At 36.2% G+C, this 18,431-nt stretch overlaps 1 protein-coding gene across 2 annotated transcripts in view; it reads left to right on the top strand.

Annotated features, from left to right (window-relative positions):
• Positions 1–18,431, top strand: part of nos1apa (nitric oxide synthase 1 (neuronal) adaptor protein a) — a 141,730-nt gene that overhangs the window by 74,449 nt on the left and 48,850 nt on the right. For both annotated transcript variants that reach the window (XM_048200058.1, XM_048200060.1), the window contains exons 6-7: positions 3,576–3,723; positions 6,670–6,827. In XM_048200058.1, the coding sequence (XP_048056015.1) occupies positions 3,576–3,723; positions 6,670–6,827 (306 nt within the window). The remainder of the gene's footprint in view (positions 1–3,575; positions 3,724–6,669; positions 6,828–18,431) is intronic.

The following is an 18,431-nucleotide window of genomic DNA, read 5'->3' as shown; positions in this document are numbered from 1 at the left end:
GTTGTTTTGTCATATTTTCAAATGTTTCATGCATTATTTTAAAGAAAATGTGGTGTATCATGCAAAGACTTCTTGATATAATTTGTTTTTCACCATAAATTATATGATAATTCATTGTTTTTATTTATAAAAACCATATAGTTGACATTATGTTACAGTACAATAGGGTTGCAAAGGGGCGGAAAGTTTCCGGTAAATTTCCGGAAACTTTCCACGGGAACTTAACCTGGGGAATTTTGGAAATATTCCAGTTTGGAAACTTAACAGGAATTTATGGGAATTAATTGGAAATTTTGGGAAATTTATACAGATTTCTAATATTTTTATAAAATGTATCATATAAATCAAATATAAACATTTTGTTTGGTCATAACATGAAATAACAGTTATTTATTTTTCGCATTCAATCAATTCTAATTAAATTAATTAATTAGATATTAAATATATTTTTATTGCAGCAATTATGTGTTATTTATTTCAGTGTCACATGATCCTTCAGAAATCAGTCTAATTTTGCTGATTTGATACTTATTTGTTATTATCATTGTTGGAAACAGTTGTGTTAGCATGTTAGAATGATATGTGAAGGATCATGTGACACTGAAGACTGGAGAAATGATGCTGAAAATTCAGCTTTGATCACAGGAGTAAATTATATTTTTATGTACAGTACAGTCCAAAAGTTTGGAACCACTAAGATTTTTAATGTTTTTAAAAGAAGTTTCGTCGGCTCACCAAGGCTACATTTATTTAATTAAAAATACAGTAAAAAACAGTAATATTGTGAAATATTATTACAATTTAAAATAACTGTTTTCTATTTGAATATATTTCACAAAGTAATTTATTCCTGTGATGCAAAGCTGAATTTTCAGCATCGTTACTCCAGTCTTCAGTGTCACATGATCCTTCAGAAATCATTCTAATATGCTGATCATCTTCTCAAGAAACATTTAATGTGTACAATTGTACAAAATATTTGTGTACAATATTTTTTTTCAGGATTATTTGATGAATAGAAAGTTCAAAAGAACAGTGTTTATCTGAAATCTAATCTTTTGTAACATTATAAATGTCTTTACTGCCACTTTTGATTGATTTAATGCATCCTTGCTGAATAAAAGTATTCATTTCTTGAATTTCTTTTCAAAAAAATAAAAATAAAAATTCTTACTGACCCCAAACTTTTGAACGGTAGTGTATAATGCTACAGAAGCTTTGTATTTCAGATAAATGCTGTTCTTTTGTTCTTTCGAACTTTCTATTCATCAAGGAATCCTGAAAAAAAAGTACACAACTGTTTTCAACATTGAAAATAATCATAAATGTTTATTGAGCAGCAAATCGGCATATTAGAATGATTTCTGAAGGATCATGTGACACTGAAGACTGGAGTAACGATGCTGAAAATTCAGCTTTGCATCACAGGAATAAATTACTTTGTCAAATATATTTAAATAGTACACAGTTATTTTAAATTTTAATAATATTTCACAATATTACTGTTTTTTACTGTATTTTTAATTAAATAAATGTAGCCTTGGTGAGCAGACGAAACTTCTTTTAAAAACATTAAAAATCTTAGTGGTTCCAAACTTTTGGACTGTACTGTATATCAATTATTATACCATTATTTTAAATTGTAGTTATGTTTCACAATATTACAGTTTTTTCTTTCTGTATTTTTGATCAAGTGTGCATGTTATGGACTGGGGGAATGCACAGTTCATGCAGGGGGTGTGGCCTCAATAGCCCTGCAGTAAGTAGTGTGCTGTGTGAGGAATCTGCAGGGTAAAAATTAAACTAAAATTGCATTAAATATGGTTGTTTTAACCAAAATTATGTTGCAAGATTTTTTTTTCAACTACATTTAAGTACCCTGTTATAGGCTAACCTGCAATTTTGCAAATTCCCTGTTTATTCCCATTAATTCCCGTTAATTCCCATATATTCCCATTAATTCCAATGGAAAGTTTCCAGCTTTGAAAATTCCCAGAATTTTGCAACATATATAAAACTATATATGCAAATTAACATCACTTTTTTTGCACTGAAACTAGTCTGTGTATTGTTTGTTTTGTAAGTCTGAACAGGCCTTTCACATACTGACTAATCTGAATACAACTTTCCAGTCATCTTCAAACTGATGCCGCATTGCTACAATTCTAAAAACTAAGAAGACTGTAAACAGTAGAAGACTGTTATTATAAAAGCCTGACACATGGATTCAATATTACCCATATTCCTGTCGTCATAAAAAATGTGGGGTTTCCACAATGGCTATTGATTATAGAGCAGAAGTTTGGCTGTGGCGAAAGGCAATCAAGATAGAAGTATTCTTTTTTTTTAACAATGATTCTTTAGAAAGAAGTCGCTCATTTGAGTCGAAAGCCCTGCCTGGCCCATTTCTCCCCGGCATCACTGTTCATTACAGACCAAGCCATTCAGAGCTGCTCTGGGTAATTGTACATCAACTGCTCAAGTGTGCTCTCAATAAACTGAGAATAGATCTGCACTGATCATTTCTCCATTTACTGTCTGCAGATTGAAACATTGTAGTCGGAATAATGTTGCCTTTCCATTTCTCACCATCGTCCATCAAAATACTGTTAACAGATCTTCAGCATTTTGTGGAATAGGTGATTTTTGTGCAATAATCTTATTGAGTCGGCAGACTGTTCCAGTGTTTAAATGTACCTTGAATGATATTGTAACACTTGGATGGTCACAACTAGCAAGTTACGTAAAGTGGCACTCGGAATGGGGACTTAAAGGGATAGTTCACCCAAAAATAAAAATTATCCCATGATTTACTCACCCTCAAGACATCCTTGGTTTATATGACTATCTTCTTTCAGATTACAAACATAATCTGAGTTATATTAAAAAATACCATTGCCCTTCCAAGCTTTATAATGGGAATGAATGGCGCTCCTGATTTTGAAGTCCAAAAAGTGCATCCATCCATCCATCATAAGTAAGCCATACAGTGGGGGTTAATAAAGGCCTTCTGAAGTGAAGCAATGGGTTTTTGTAAGAAAAATATCCATATTCAAAACTAAAATAACCTACTCAAAAGCCTACTCAAAACAACTTGTGCCAAAGGAGTAACTTCTGAAGGGATTTGTGACGTAAGCTCAAAGACTATAGAATAACACAAGACGCATCACTTGTATTGTTTTGAATGGGAGAAAGTGCAACGCACAATATGGCAGAATAAGTCCCACCTTCTAAATAAGAGCCAATCGCCATTTGGTAAAGTCATCGCTCCTATCAAAGTGATAGGAGCTGCACTTTAATGCCCGAGAGGTGTTTCAAAGATGGCCACCGAGTGAAATGACTTGTCTTAAAGGGACTTCACATAAGATGTAGGAGTAGCGTAAGCTTAGACGCCTCTCGCGGTTTAAACATATAGGACTGGGCTGGGCAACAAACTCAAGCTCCTCTTCTTATATTTTCTCTGATATTTCTCTTGAAAAATTCTTGTTTTAGACTTCTAATTAAATATTTCATTTTTGGTTTCAACTTAATTTCAGTACATTAATAATACTAAGCTCTCCATCATTTTTCTGTAGAGCCAAGCCATGCGGATAGTACGGACAGTGGGTCAGGCTTTCGAGGTCTGTCACAAACTTAGCCTCCAGCACACCCAGCAAAACGCAGATGGCCAGGAAGACGGTGACGGTGACGCTGACAAGACATGCACAAATTCTGGAGTACCAGGTACTGTAATGAATGGTGTCGTTGTCTTCTTTTTTTTCTTCATTTAATTCTCTTACTTAAAATCAGTGTAGTCCTCTTCCATGTCATATTTTTATTCTTCAGAATCCCTCTAATTATCTGTTTATGCCCCTTGAACTTGATGTGATGGGATTATGGATGAGTGATGTTTCTGCTGATCTCTGACACGCTTTCATTTAGCAAAGGAAAAATCCATGCAATTGTTTGAGGTATTTTGGTGCACTCCACTGCAGTGAGTTTGAGGAAGTCTTTGTGTGCCGGGGCTTTGATAGGCAGGATGGAACAACACCTCTGATTGCTTGTGTCTGTGGGGCAGATCTCACGGTGCATGGGCCATGGGTTCAGGCCGATCATCCTCCCACAGCTCCCTCTGGACAGGTTTTCCTTTCAAATGCAAATGAGCTCCCACTCGCCCACACACTCCTTCCAATCTGCACAGGAATCCCCAGCACCAACACGCTGCAGTGTCACATAGATGGGACTCACTGTTTAATAGCTCCACTGCTGGCCCAGTGTTAGGACAGGGAGCCTAAATGACTTACACAGGGGGAACAGTGAACAGGTCTCAGAACTGACACTTCACTACCAAACAAGCCTGTAACTGCTTAAATTACTACAAAATCTGCCGACAAATAAGCGTTGTGCATTGCGGCCTTTGTTTATGAGTCTTAGGAGTTTTAAAAACATTTTAAATTGTTTGAGCGTTTTAATACCAGGAAGAGAAGCTTATGAGGCAGCTACAGCACATAATTAATAGACAACACTTTTCTTTTTTTTTTCTTTTTTTTTTAAATTTTATGTTATTGTAGATGTTCATAGGTAAAATAAAGTGGCTAGAGTTTACAGTACTACAGTAAGTTTTGTACAATCTTTATGCCATCAAAAGCAGTTTTTATGGGTTCAAATCTAGTTATTAGTTATTAAATATTTAATGAATTCAATTCATAGTAATACACTTACATAAATGATAATAGTTAATATTTTATATTAGACAGATGGGGAAAATATATTGTCTTGAGTCTATGTAATATTCTATATATAGGAATGGGATTTGTCTTTGCAATGTGTGTCATGTCGGGTGTTGTAAATAACTTTGTTTATAATAGGAGTGATCTAGTTTTGTTTTGCATCATGCATCAGATTTTTTTTTTCTGGTCCAGAAATGCCTTTTAGCCAGTAGAAATGCCGGTGAAGATCTGTGAGGGACTGTGTGTCCCATTACATGTAGTTCAGTGTGAGGTAAATGACTCCGACCTCAGTTCTATTTCCATTTTTAACTCTCATGTTATGTTCAGTAATACAATACAGTTTATGATCTGGGACAAATTGTCACCCTAAAATAGCCATAATCCCTACAAATTGTATTTTCATGTAATGATAGTGAAGTTATGTAATGATTTCATAGTTCATTTTACCATGTGTAAATGCAAATATTTATTGGATCACCCATATTGATTTAATTTATTTTACATAGTCCTACAGTGACACACATTCATTATATATATATATATATATATATATATATATATATATATAAAATTATTTTAATTGCTCAAAATATAATTATACAAGAATGCTGTTCAAAATAGTTTTAGATGTAGTATAGCATGTCACACCACAGGACACGGCTGTCACTGCTTGACATGTCATGTCAACTACCCATTTCCAGAAATACAGATCTGCTGTACAGACCGAGTGAAGGTGTGGTTGGAACATGCATGGGGCCCCATATCAGTAACACAGTCCCCCCCACAGAGGATCCACAGTTTACACAGGAAACATCAGTGTTTAGTCAGAATATCTGCTTGTGTACCTACCGGTGACATTATATGCAAAAAATCTAATATTCTCACTAATAGCAAAACATTGGTCCTTTCAAACCAGTGTTATTTTAGTATCATTGAGATACTATTATAGTTTTTGTTAATATTTTGTGTTTAGTTATAGTAATTTTGTTGTTTTTATTATTTTTAGTAGTTGTTGTTTTTTAAATATATCTGTTATGTTTCATTAATTTTTAGTATCAAGTTAACCTAAATTAAAGCATTAGTTCACCCAAAAATTGAATTTCTCACCCTTATGTCATTCCAAACCCATAAGACATTCATGCACTGTGTTTACTACATTAACAGCATAAGAGAATGACAGGGAACAGAAGAAATTGTTGAATAAAGTTGTTATTTTTGTTTTGTTTTTGCGCACAAAAAGTATTCTCGTCATTTCATAAAATTAAGGTTGAACCACTTTAGTCACGTGGACTTTTAATAATGTCTTTAATACCTTTCTGGGCCTTGAAAGGTGCAATGACATTGCTGCCTATGTGTGGCTCAGAAACCTCTCGGATTTCATCAAAAATATCTTAATTTGTGTTACGAAGATGAACAAAGGTCTTACGGGTTTGGAACGACATAAGGGTGAGTACTTAAAGGGTTAGTTCACTTTCAAATATTTCCCATGTCATCCAAGATTTCCATGTCCTTCTTTCTTCAGTCGAAAAGAAATTAATGTTTTGATGAAAACATTCCAGGATTATTCTCCATATAGTGGACTTTAATTGGCCCCAAGCGGTTGAAGGTCAGAATTATAGTTTCAGTGCAGCTTCAAAGGGCTTTAAACGATACCAGATGAGGAATAAGGGTCTTATCTAGCGAAACGATTGGTCATTTAAAAAAAAAAAAAAAATTAAACTATATACGTTTTAACGCTCGTCTTGAGCTAGCTGCTCTTTTCTATTAGAATTCCAGCAGTGTAGATGCTGCTAAGTGTATTACTGCCCTCCACAGGTCAAAGTTTGAACTAAATTGTCATATACAATATGCTAGTGCAAGTTGAAGAAAAAAAAAATAGTGAGCTTTTTCTTTAATCCTTGTATCATGCTTTCAAGCTTGGGAATTAATATTTAGCAAGATAAATTGTTTCTCTCTAAAGGGCGGGAGCTCACAGGGGCCGAAAAGCCGACTGCAGACGAAACAGACATTGATGCAGAGGAGCTTCCCCTCCCTGACAGCACAATGGACGAGTTCAGTCGCGGAGTCACTGACCTGGATGCGGCCAAGAAAGAGGAAGATGTCACCAAGGACATAAAGGTATCCAGCTGCAGCTCACTTGCCCACTTAATTATTCAATTCATATCAATAATTAACCACAATCTTCCATAATGTCAAGCCCTCATAGTTGTGATATCCACTTTTACGCGCACATCCCTTGCACTGAATCTTCCAATTAACTCAAGTAATCGAGGGAAGGTTATTCAGTGCGTATTCATTGTTTTGCAGATTAGGTATGTTTTATGCTCACGGCTGTGTTCAGCCTGGGGTCCAGATGCAGCTATAAGCCTATTAGCGTAATCTTGTAGTGTGAAAGCAGCTGTGCTGCAAAGGATTATGTAATGATACTGTGACCCTGACTAGCTGAGACATTCTTCAAGAGAATTATTATGGTAATAACAGTTTAGTGTTGATGAGAGGAAGGTGACAAACAAGGTACTGGAGTATTGGTTCGTCTGGATTGTCGTCATTGCATTGAATTTATCTCCATTGATAAATTTCACCATCTGGATCATTTAAATGACAAGCATTCTAATAGAGTTGGACTGAGAATTTGAGTCAGCCTAAAAAAAGCATTATGAGTATTCATTGTGTTGAATGCAGGTTTTCTGTTGTCCATATAGCTTATTTGTTCTACCTCACTGAAGCCTGTTTATCTTTCCGCTCGGGCATAATTTTGTGGGTTTGTTACATCAGTGTCTGGGGCGATGAGGCTGGAATCATGTCTGAGACTGATAAGACATTCCTCTCCTCAGGAAATTACAATGTCAGAAATATTTGGGTTGTCTCTGATGATTGTTCCATGATTTATAAGCCAGTCAGAAACTTTTACTCTGCACCAGAGAAAGCTCCCATGACAGCCTCAGAGGTTTACTGTGTCCTTATTTCGTTTGGATTCATAAAGTATTGACCCAAATGGAAATTTTGCAATCCAATATGAAACTCAAACTCAGATGAGGTGTGGTGGTAGTCTAATGTGTGAGGTCAGTGTGGTGAACAAAACTAAGGCCCTAGATAAACTGTCCTTGAGCTGCTAGTCGAATATTAAAACAAATGAATACCATAATGATTTTTAACATTTTTTAAAAGACTGTATTCCAGATACTCATCTTGTATGATTTTTCTTAGGTTTGGTCAACATACAGTAGTATTTAAGAAATTCATACTTGATTCAAATTCATGCAGACTATGGCTACATTCATACTAAAGAAGAATATGCTTATTCTGTTTGTTCAATAAATTTATTTAAGGAATGCTCAATATTTGTTTGGTAAAGTGATTCTGAGTTTTTAATTTTCAGTATCAGTTGATATTAGTAATATTTCTTTAAAATATGGATCAATGCCCAGTTTATTTGGACCAGCTTGCTCCTCTGAATGTCAACCTATAAGTATGATTAATAATTGATGTTTATATTATATTATTACAGTAGTATGGAGCTCTATCTGTATTGTAATAGGATGTTAAGATGCTTGTCCGCACTAACTAGTTGAAGTATTCTCTCTGTAAACAGTAAACACACATTGTATTGTCAAACAATGATATAGCCATTTTTCTTTGTTAATAGTTATGTCTGTGTACACATCTGGCCTAAATGTTTATCTTATGTTAGAGGTTTTCAGCTTCGCTTGGCATTCTGATACAGTTCCCACTGGTGCACCTACATGAAGTATAACAGTGACGCTGCTATCACATCTTATAAATTACTAGGTGACACTTACCATATAGAAACGTCGTACTCCAGTTGTGATTACGAATTAGTCTCTGGTTGATCGACTACTTCAGACGTTTCATCATCGAATTGATACGGTAAAATCGATGCTATCTTTACAAGTGACTAGTTTAAAGGTGCCATCGAATGAATTTACCTCGGCATAGTTGAATAACAAGAGTTCAGTACATGGAAATGACATACAGTGAGTCTCAAACTTCATTGTTTCCTCCTTCTTACATAAATCTCATTTGTTTAAAAAACCTCCGAAGAACACCGACGTAACAGTCGGGATCGTTAATATGTACGCCCCCAATATTTGCATATGCCAGCCCATGATCGAGGCATTACACAAGGGCAGCCAGTATTAACGTCTGGATGTGCACAACCAAATCATCAGACAAGGTAAGCAAGCAAGAAACAATAGCAAAAAATGGCAGATGGAGCAATAATAACTGACATGATTCATGATAACATGATATTTTTAGTGATATTTGTAAATTGTCTTTCTAAATGTTTCGTTAGCATGTTGCTAATGTACTGTTAAATGTGGTTAAAGTTACCATCGTTTCTTACTGTATTCACGGAGACAAGAGCCGTCACTATTTCCATTATTAAACACTTGCAGTCTGTATAATTCATAAACACAACTTCATTCTTTATAAATCTCTCCAACAGTGTAGCATTAGCCGTTAGCCATGGAGCATTATCAAACTCATTCAGAATCAAATGTAAACATCCAAATAAATACCATACTTACGCGATTAGACATGCTGCATGACGAACACTTTGTAAAGATCCATTTTGAGGGTTATATTAGCTGTGTGAAATTTCTTTATGCAATGATAGAGTCGAGAGCTCGGGAAGGGGCGGAGAGTGCGAGCAATTAAAGGGGCCGCAGCCTGAATCTGCGCATTTCTAATTATGCCTCAAAATAGGCAGGTAAAAAAATTAATTAAAAAAATCTATGTGGTATTTTGAGCTGCAACTTCACAGACACATTCAGGGGACCTTAAACTTATATTACATCTTGTAAAAAAAAACGTTCGATGGCACCTTTAAAATCTGGTTGTGACTCCAGTAAATTTAATCACAAGTTTGGGTGATATGTGCTGTATGTGACCCATTAATATGTGATATTTACTATTGAAATCTGACATTATTGTGGTTACAGACATTGACTTGATTGATCCACCTCTGTCTGCTGTTGTATGAATAGGACAGTTTGAGTAAATACAGTTGTCAAATCCAAACACCGACACACAACTGAAGAGAGCCTTGTAAATGTCTGGCTGTTTGGCACTGCAGAATAATTCTTGTCTCTGGTTTTTAAAGAAATGTCATTTTTATAACAGAATCATACACATGTGTACACTTGGCACTTGTAGAAAAACACTTTAAATTTAGCATTTCAGCAAATGTCTTCATGAATAAAGCCTCTGAGAGCATGCTGTCATACTCCTACATAAGCAGATCATTTTAGATTCTTGTACATTTCAGTACAGGGATACTCATGCCATCCTCAAGGACTTGTGGAGCGGAACTGGACTGGTTGTGTAGGAGTTCATGCTGTTTTTAGGGCTGGTACAAGTGTCAGAGTTGTTCAGTAAGCCTGCAGTCAGTTGTGCTTGTGGAGCAGAGAGCTTCTCCCTGTCAGCCTCTTGACTCCATGTGCCTGTTGTGTCTTCTGACCATGAGCTTATAGTGGAGTAATTATGTCATTTTCTGAGCCTAACCAATTATTAGGCTATACATTTCTCCCTCAGTAGATGAAACCCTGTTTTTAAATCACAGTGCATGCTTTAAAGAGCACCTTTCCCTGATTCATGGTTAGAGACCTATTTGTAGAATTGATTAGTATGTGTTATAGGAGGGAATGTTTGTAATAGTGTGCTGAAAAGCTCTTGGTCTATATTGAGGTCATGCACACCAAGTCTGAATCAATGGATATTGGTTAGTGAGAAGTAGATTTTAGTAGATTTTTTTTTTGGCTGGTGTTTAATATGACCATATCATTTTAAATGCATTTTAATCCACATTTTGAACAGAACTGTCACATAATTATAATTGTTTACAAGAATGGGAAGAAGACAGGGGGAATTATGTCCTAAAAGGTCTAAAAAGTGCTACTCGGTTTAACTTGAATTGAATTAAAAATTTAACTTTTGATTTTTAAAGAAAGGGGTTTGGGGATTTATTTTTATTTGATTATATTTTATTTTATTTTTATTTTAGAACCTTTTTTTTTTGTTACATCAACTAAATTACGTCAGTTCACCATTCCAGTTTGTGTGTGTTCTTGTTTATTTAATATGCAATGCAAACCAAATTACCATGTTTATTGTGTTTCCTTTCCTGCAGACAGTTAATTAGAGCTGAAAATCTGTGTTTCACCCCACCATATTGTTTATAGGAAATTGGCAGATGCTTTCTAATAAAATGAAAAGTTTATTGTGTTCCTCTCTGAGCTTTGATAATGAATGGGCAAGGGACTCTTGGTGTGCACAAGTGGTTGCATCCCATTTTATAACAGACCACAGTGTGCTTTGGAGGATTTCTGCACAAAACGGGCACTGAATAACTAATGAAAGCAATTAGTCCTCCTCCTCAACAATTCTGAATCTTACCCAATGTCAGACCTCAGTACCACAGTCCAGAAACTCTGTGGCAGGCAGCCCAAAGCTGTGGGAATTTCACATATAAAATCTAGAGAAATGAGGCTACTGTGTGGCTCTGATCTTATCAGACTATCTCTGCCAGGCAAACAGCCAGGTTCCTGCTAGGAATTAGTTCCCTTTAGTTACAGGGCACATACATCTCCTGGATGCTGGTAGAATAACTCTAAAAACCAGCCAGACCCTGAGGAGCTGGACATCACAGACCGAAAGTGGGAAAACTGTGTGTAAATATAGCCCTGTTTCCTCATTTTGAAGAAGTAGTGTCCATCCAGATCACACTGTTCATGTGAAAAGTGTTTGGAGATTTTGGGCAATGGTGGTATGGAGACAGGCTCTCAAGAGCCTTCATGTCTGAAATGCTAGATTGTGCCCAAAAGCCAGAATGAGTTTCAAAGCGATGTCGGTTTCTCTGGATAATTCATGATGAACTGAGTTTAGCCCATGTATCTGTGTAAGAGGCACTTTACTTTTGCCCTTGTGCTCAATTTCAGAAAATCCTCCCCAATGCCTTGCTGTTTTCACCAAACTGGTGGTTATAGACACTTTAGAGCAGATAGACTAGGGATGGTAATCTTAAAGGGGGTGTCTAATGCTATTTCATGCATTCTGACTTATTTACACTGACTTATTTAAAGAGTTGGATTCTCATGCTAAACATGGCCAAAGTTTCAAAAAACGTGTTTGATGTATGACAGAGTATTTCTGTGCCAAATACACTCCTTCCGGATTCAGATAAGTTTCGGAAAGTTTTTTTCGAGTATGGCCCCTTTATTACATCATAAAGGGCGGAATTCCTTTTATGGGCACTTCTCTCTGATAAGCGTGCGCACACATCACCCAGAGCGAGAGCAAGAGCACACCCATCAATGTGCTTCGTTCGGGCTGAATGTCACCAAAGAAGTGTGGTTTTGGTTGTGAGGGAAAGACTACCTTTTTCAGCTTCCCAAAGAACCCAGCGTTAAGGTAACAGTGAATGCTGTTTGTTTTTCCGGGGCGGCAATAGAGTTGTGCACGTATGTTTGTTTGTTCCCGGAATTTCGGTGACGAATGTTTTGTAAACAAGTCCCAGTTCTATGCTGGATTTGTAGATCACGGGCAGTGAGTAAAACTACCAAATGTCTGTGTTTTGTTGGCAATCGGCGTGCAAGTGCATATAATGTAAACAGCACGAATGTTTTGTTCCATTTTTATTTATAATGATGTTGCAGCTTGCAGAAGATCGCTACGCAAAAATGCTTGTGTGTAACTGATTCATTTAAGCAATTTGCTCACTATGTTGTTTACCAGTTGGTCAACAGAAACCTAATGTCCTGGTTGCACACAATAACACAGGTGCTAGCAATGCCAAGGTCATGGATTCAACAGATATATTGGCAAAATGTTTATTTTAAATGCTCTCTAAGTTGCTTTGGATAATAGTGTCTGCCGAACACGTACATGACTAGATTTATATAGATTTTATATATTTATTTATACTGTTTGTGTTATTTCACGGTGACAAGTCATCCTCTCTCATCGCATTCAATTGAGACTGCAAGCGCACATCTCTAAAATAGAATTTGTTTTGCTGTGGCGCTGTATATTGTAGATTTTCCTTACCGTTTTGCACTGTACTGTGTACCATGTTCAGTCTGCATTAATTCAATCCAATAATGAACATCTTTTTGTTTGTTTTCCTTTTTAAACCATTCATTTCATTGCAGCGGAGATGAGACATAAAAGAACAGACTCTGAAAGCTTTCTGCTTCAAGACCCTCTGCCGTCAGTTCAGTTTTATGCCTTGCATGAGCTCTTGTGTGATCAACTCAAATCCAGCCTTGAAAAATTAGACATTTTTAAGCTGCTAAGTGTTGCATTAAACACAGATCTTATAGAATAATATGCATTGTGCAGAAGAGTTGTGCAGTTTGTTTGTATAATTTTTCATATTTAAACTTTGGAAAAACTTCTTTCATTCTTGCATACCAATGTATTAGTGTCATGAATAAAACAGAAAAACAGTAAGGTCCTTTTTCTCCAGCACCTTTACCAAAGAATGAAATTGAAAAGGAGAGATGGATGGATGGATGGATGGATGGATGGATGGATGGATGGATGGATGGATGGATAGATAGATAGATAGATAGATAGATAGATAGATAGATAGATAGATAGATAGATAGATAGATAGATAGATAGATAGATAGATAGATAGATAGATAGATAGATAGATAGATAGATAGATAGATAAACACTTTTCTACTGTTGTTTAGTATTCATACAGAGAGCAGCCTTTGCACCTTCTTTACCAAAACTGATATTGAATCGTCCATGCTGGGTAACAATGAATCCCTAAAAATAGCAAAATACAAATTAATTTCAGCAGAGTAACTTTGACCATGCTCAGATGCATAGGCTAAATGCTGATAAAACTTTGGCATTTCACTCTCAATGATCTTTCAGACATTATAACAAAGCCCTTTTGTCTTTGTAATTCATTCAGTCATAAATTTAGATCGTGTTTCAAAAGGACGCACGATTATTCAGTGCATGATTAGTTCATTCACTTCCATCCATATGCTAATGTGTTACAGTGACATTTAACATTAGTTTGAATGCGTGGCAGACAATAAAAGCCAACAGCTTTATAGTGGCGCGTAAATCATCTTTAGAGCTAGTTAGTTAGCTATTTAACAGCTTAGACCTCTTGTGAATCTCCTTCAGACTGTTTCTGACAACCATCCCAGCACACAATATTTAATGCTAACCTATATTTTTCAAAGTTCTGAATGAACCATCACAGTGAAAAAGGATCCTTTATAAACTTGCTTTCAGAAGCCGTTATTTGAGATTATGTTTGATGTTTCTGGTCATTGTACTATGCTCTATAAATCCTGACATGTCAATGGAGGAAATCCATGTGGGCTGTGTTTTAATAGACACACTAGTTTTGTCAGACTTTTTTTTAAGCTGTATTATTGTCTAGGGTGTGCCGGTACCCTCAGGCAACTTTTAGTGTCATAGCTATAACAATGAACACTGTTTTCTCTTGTGACTTTTCAGACATTGTTGTATAGAGTCTGTCATGTCAGTGAGAAAGGTAAAAGTGCTCACTTACATCCTGAATGCAGTTGCTGTTAAGATCTTTCAGCATTGTATTCCAATCCCCAATGTCATGTTCCTGTCCTCAGGGCTACTCAACTTTGGAAAGCTCAGTAGCCACAAAAAAAACCCCTCAAGATCCCTTTAGCTTGAAAGGCTGCACTCTTGATTTTTCTTATTAATGAAGCCAGTAGACTACATGTGGATTGCACTTTTGAAGCACTTGTCTGTGACACAGTCTGCTGTAGGCTATAGTGTTTTAGTATTTAGTAGTTAAAGTAGTTTTTGTTTTTCATGTCAAGTAGCGTTAACTCAGGTAGTTAAGTGTTTATATTTGCATTTCACTTAAAGGTGCAATAGGTGATTCTCTACAGAAACATTTTTGTTATACTTGTTGAAAGTCTCATATCCTGATAGCAATCACTATGTTAAATGGACTAAATGTATTTTTTTATAAATATATATATTGTAGGACCATAAAATGTTCATCCAATCATTATATTCAGGCGAATGAAATAATACGATGTCCTACCTGCCTGTCAACGTATGTTTTTGCATACCTTTGCGAACCCTGTTCGCGCAGACATTGTACGTCATCAGGACGTTTCATGCTATGCAGAGTTTATGCAGACAGACATCAGTCACAGATCACCGAAAACAAAAAAAAGACACCTTTTACAGTTCCTAAAACAACACTGCACTCATGCCATAACTACTGTAATCCGTGACGTTCTAACCAGAGCTGTTCACGTCCTCAGACTCAGAATTATGCTTATTCATGTCAACGGTATCAACACCGAAATGAATCTGCAGCAGTCGGGTACAAGCTCTCTAAGTTGCTTACGTTCATTATTATTGTAATGTTATGTGCTTTGAGACATGAGGTAGTTTAACACCTTCTCTTGTGACACTTTGTCAAGAGCGAGCACTGTGTGTGTGTGTGTAATCATGTGTTTTGGAGGAGGCATGGCTTTGGACGGCGATTTGCAGGGAGGGTGGGATCGTATGCTTTCAATGCTAGCAGGTTAACGTTAACATTTCCCATATGACTTACTGCACCTTTAACCACACTTCATGTTTAATCCTACAAGAGCTGTCCAAACCTCTCTACATGTTATTTGTTATTTTGTAACCATTTAATTTTTTTATCCTTTCTTACAGCAGACCGCTAATAGACGCCTGCTTTCAAATGCTCCCGCTTTCAAAACGTTTTCAAATTCAAACACTTCCGTATGCTTTCAAACGCTCCTGCGCGTTGATCATTATAGCCAATCACAGACATATCAGATGATCGTGTCAACACAATGGGCAATCAGAGGTGTTTACGAATCCGCTCAACAGCGCTCAAAGTGTCACAACTCTTTTTGGTTGGGTTATTGTGAGGTTTTGGTGAAAAATAGGAGGTTCAAGTGAATGACAGAGAAAGGCATACATGCAAGAGAAAGAATAAGCCACTTTTGTTGAAGAAAATTATTAATGAATCAAAAAATATAAAGTATTTTGTTTGCATGTGCCAGCCTGTTTTAAAGGTGCCCTAGAACTTCTTTTTAAAAGATGTAATATAAGTCTAAGGTGTCCCCTGAATGTGTCTGTGAAGTTTCAGCTCAAAATACCCCATAGATTTTTTTTTTTTAATTCATTTTTTTAACTGCCTATTTTGGGGCATCATTAACTATGCACCGATATATAGGTTGCGGCCCCTTTAAATCTCCCGCTCCCCCTCCCCCCGGAGCTCGCGCTTGCCTTGAACAGCATAAACACGGTTTACACAGCTAATATAACCCTCAAAATGGATCTTTACAAGATGTTCGTCATGCATGCTGCTTGCATACATCGGATCATGTAAGTATAGTATTTATTTGGATGTATTACATTTGATTCTGAATGAGTTTGAGGCTATGCTGCGTGGCTAAAGCTAACATCACACACTGTTGGAGAGATTTATAAAGAATGACGTTGTGTTTATGCATTATACAGACTGCAAGTGTTTCAAAATGAAAATGGAGACAGCTCTCTTGTCTCCGTGAATACAGTAATAAACGATGGTAACTTTAACCACATTTAACAGTACATTAGCAACATGCTAACAAAACATTTAGAAAAGACAATTCACAAATATCACTAAAAATATCATGTAATCATGGATCATGTCAGTTATTATCGCTCCATCTGCCATTTTTCGCTATTGTTCTTGCTTGCTTACCTAGTCTGATGATTCAGCTGTGCACATCCAGACATTCTGCCCTTGTGTAATGGCTTGATCATGGGCTGGCATATGCAAATATTTGGGTGTACACCCCGACTGTTACGTAACAGTCGGTGTTATGTTGACATTCGCTTATTCTTCGGAGGTCTTTTAAACAAATGAGATTTATATAAGAAGGAGGAAACAATGGAGTTTGAAACTCAGTGTATGTCTTTTCCATGTACTGAACTCTTGTTATTCAACTATGCCAATATAAATTCAATATTTAATTCTAGGGCACCTTTAATTCAAACATATTTTATTTGTAATAAAAGTGTATTTGCATTTACTTTGAAAGTAGTAACTTCATAATGTGCTTCTCAGTGCCATCACTAAAAGCTTCTTGTTGGATGAATGTCACAATCTAACTTCTCTAACACTGTCAAGGACGTCTCAGGAGAAAAAAAATAAATAAATAGTCAATAAACAGGAGGCAGCAATCTGCCTAGCAGAAAACCCTGAGCAGAAAAGCAATGAGGGCATTTGTTTGTCCGCTAGCAAATCTCACTCAGCCCAGCTGTGAGCTGAGCATTCCTCTTTTACCCTCGGTTACCCTCAAGGGCTCGGTGATCTCCACTGGGGTACAACTAACACTTCACATTCAGAACACTCGACATATTGCACAGGTTCAGGAGAGGCAATGTGTCTAGTCTACAGACATGAGTTATAGCGGTTTGCTCCCAAGCTTGTTGTATTTCATGTGCTGTTGAGTATTTCAGTGTGTCGTTTCATGTCTGACTGGAATATCAAACATTCTATAAAAAAAACTCCTGATTTACATTCAGGTCTTTAAGTTTGTTTCTTGTATAATGAATATGCAGCACTGTGTTAGACTCCTGGATTGTTTTGCCAATTATCAAAAAGACCAGCATAGTAATTGTGTGCTTGAGAAAGGCTGTAATACTCAGCATATTTTCTTTCTCATGCAAGATGTGCAGAGGTTCTCAGGCAGCGGTGGATTAGTGTGTTGTTAAATATTATCCACTTTTAAATGCTTTCAAGTACAGAACATCCATCTTGGACTATCAGAGATCTCAGCACATTTTCATCTTAGTTTTGCGTGCTAGATAAGTTTATTTGATGTTTAGCAGGAATCAACATTTTTCCAAGAAATTGCAGCTCAGGGTGATAGTCAGCTTATCTGCTTTGTGAAGTTAATATACACTTTTTGACAGTTTTCTGCAAACTTTCCACTGATGTCTACTATATATTTTACATGCTGCTAACTACACATTGCAAAGTTTCTGGATTGACAACCATGTAAATGCACAATTGAATCCAATTGACAGTGATTAACCATAGTAATGGATGGAACAAAACAATCTGATAGCTTTTATGTCAAATGATCTGTGCAAGTCTTGGAGTGTAAATGAAAAATAATAGAGCTGGCATTTTTTCTATGTAATGTGTTACTTTGTTGTTCACTTTACAAATCAGACACACTGAGACTTTTAAATTTACAGATTTTTAATAAAATATTTCTAAGCACATTTGTTTTATGATCAGTGCTGACAGTGATTATTTTTAATTTCACAAGAAAATAGGATGAATATTACAAACCTTTTCTTTGCATTTATTTTAGGTTTATTGTCAGTACTCGGCTCATAGTTCACGCGTGTTGGGTATTTTGAAGGAAATTTCTAGGTTGGAAGTTCAGAGGAAGATGTGTTCAAGTTCAAGACTAGGACTAGGTTCAAGTTGTGCAGAGGGAAAAAAAAGTGGAAAAGAAGCTTAAGGCTGGTTGTCAAAAGTTTGTATGACATAAATCTAAACCTTTGTGAGTCAAGAGTTTCTTACAGTTAGTTTAATATAGTTGCTGTCAATCAACAGTCTCTGTGAACTTTTTCCAACAGTTGAAAAACACTCAGCAGCCACCGTAATAATGGCTTAACATGGGCATAGATGAGAAAATTAGAGCAAAATATCTT

This window comes from Megalobrama amblycephala, linkage group LG8, assembly GCF_018812025.1.
Source record: "Megalobrama amblycephala isolate DHTTF-2021 linkage group LG8, ASM1881202v1, whole genome shotgun sequence".
Lineage (NCBI taxonomy): Eukaryota > Metazoa > Chordata > Actinopteri > Cypriniformes > Xenocyprididae > Megalobrama > Megalobrama amblycephala.
The sequence above is the reverse complement of the archived record's forward strand: the minus strand, read 5'-3'. Positions and strand labels throughout refer to the sequence as shown.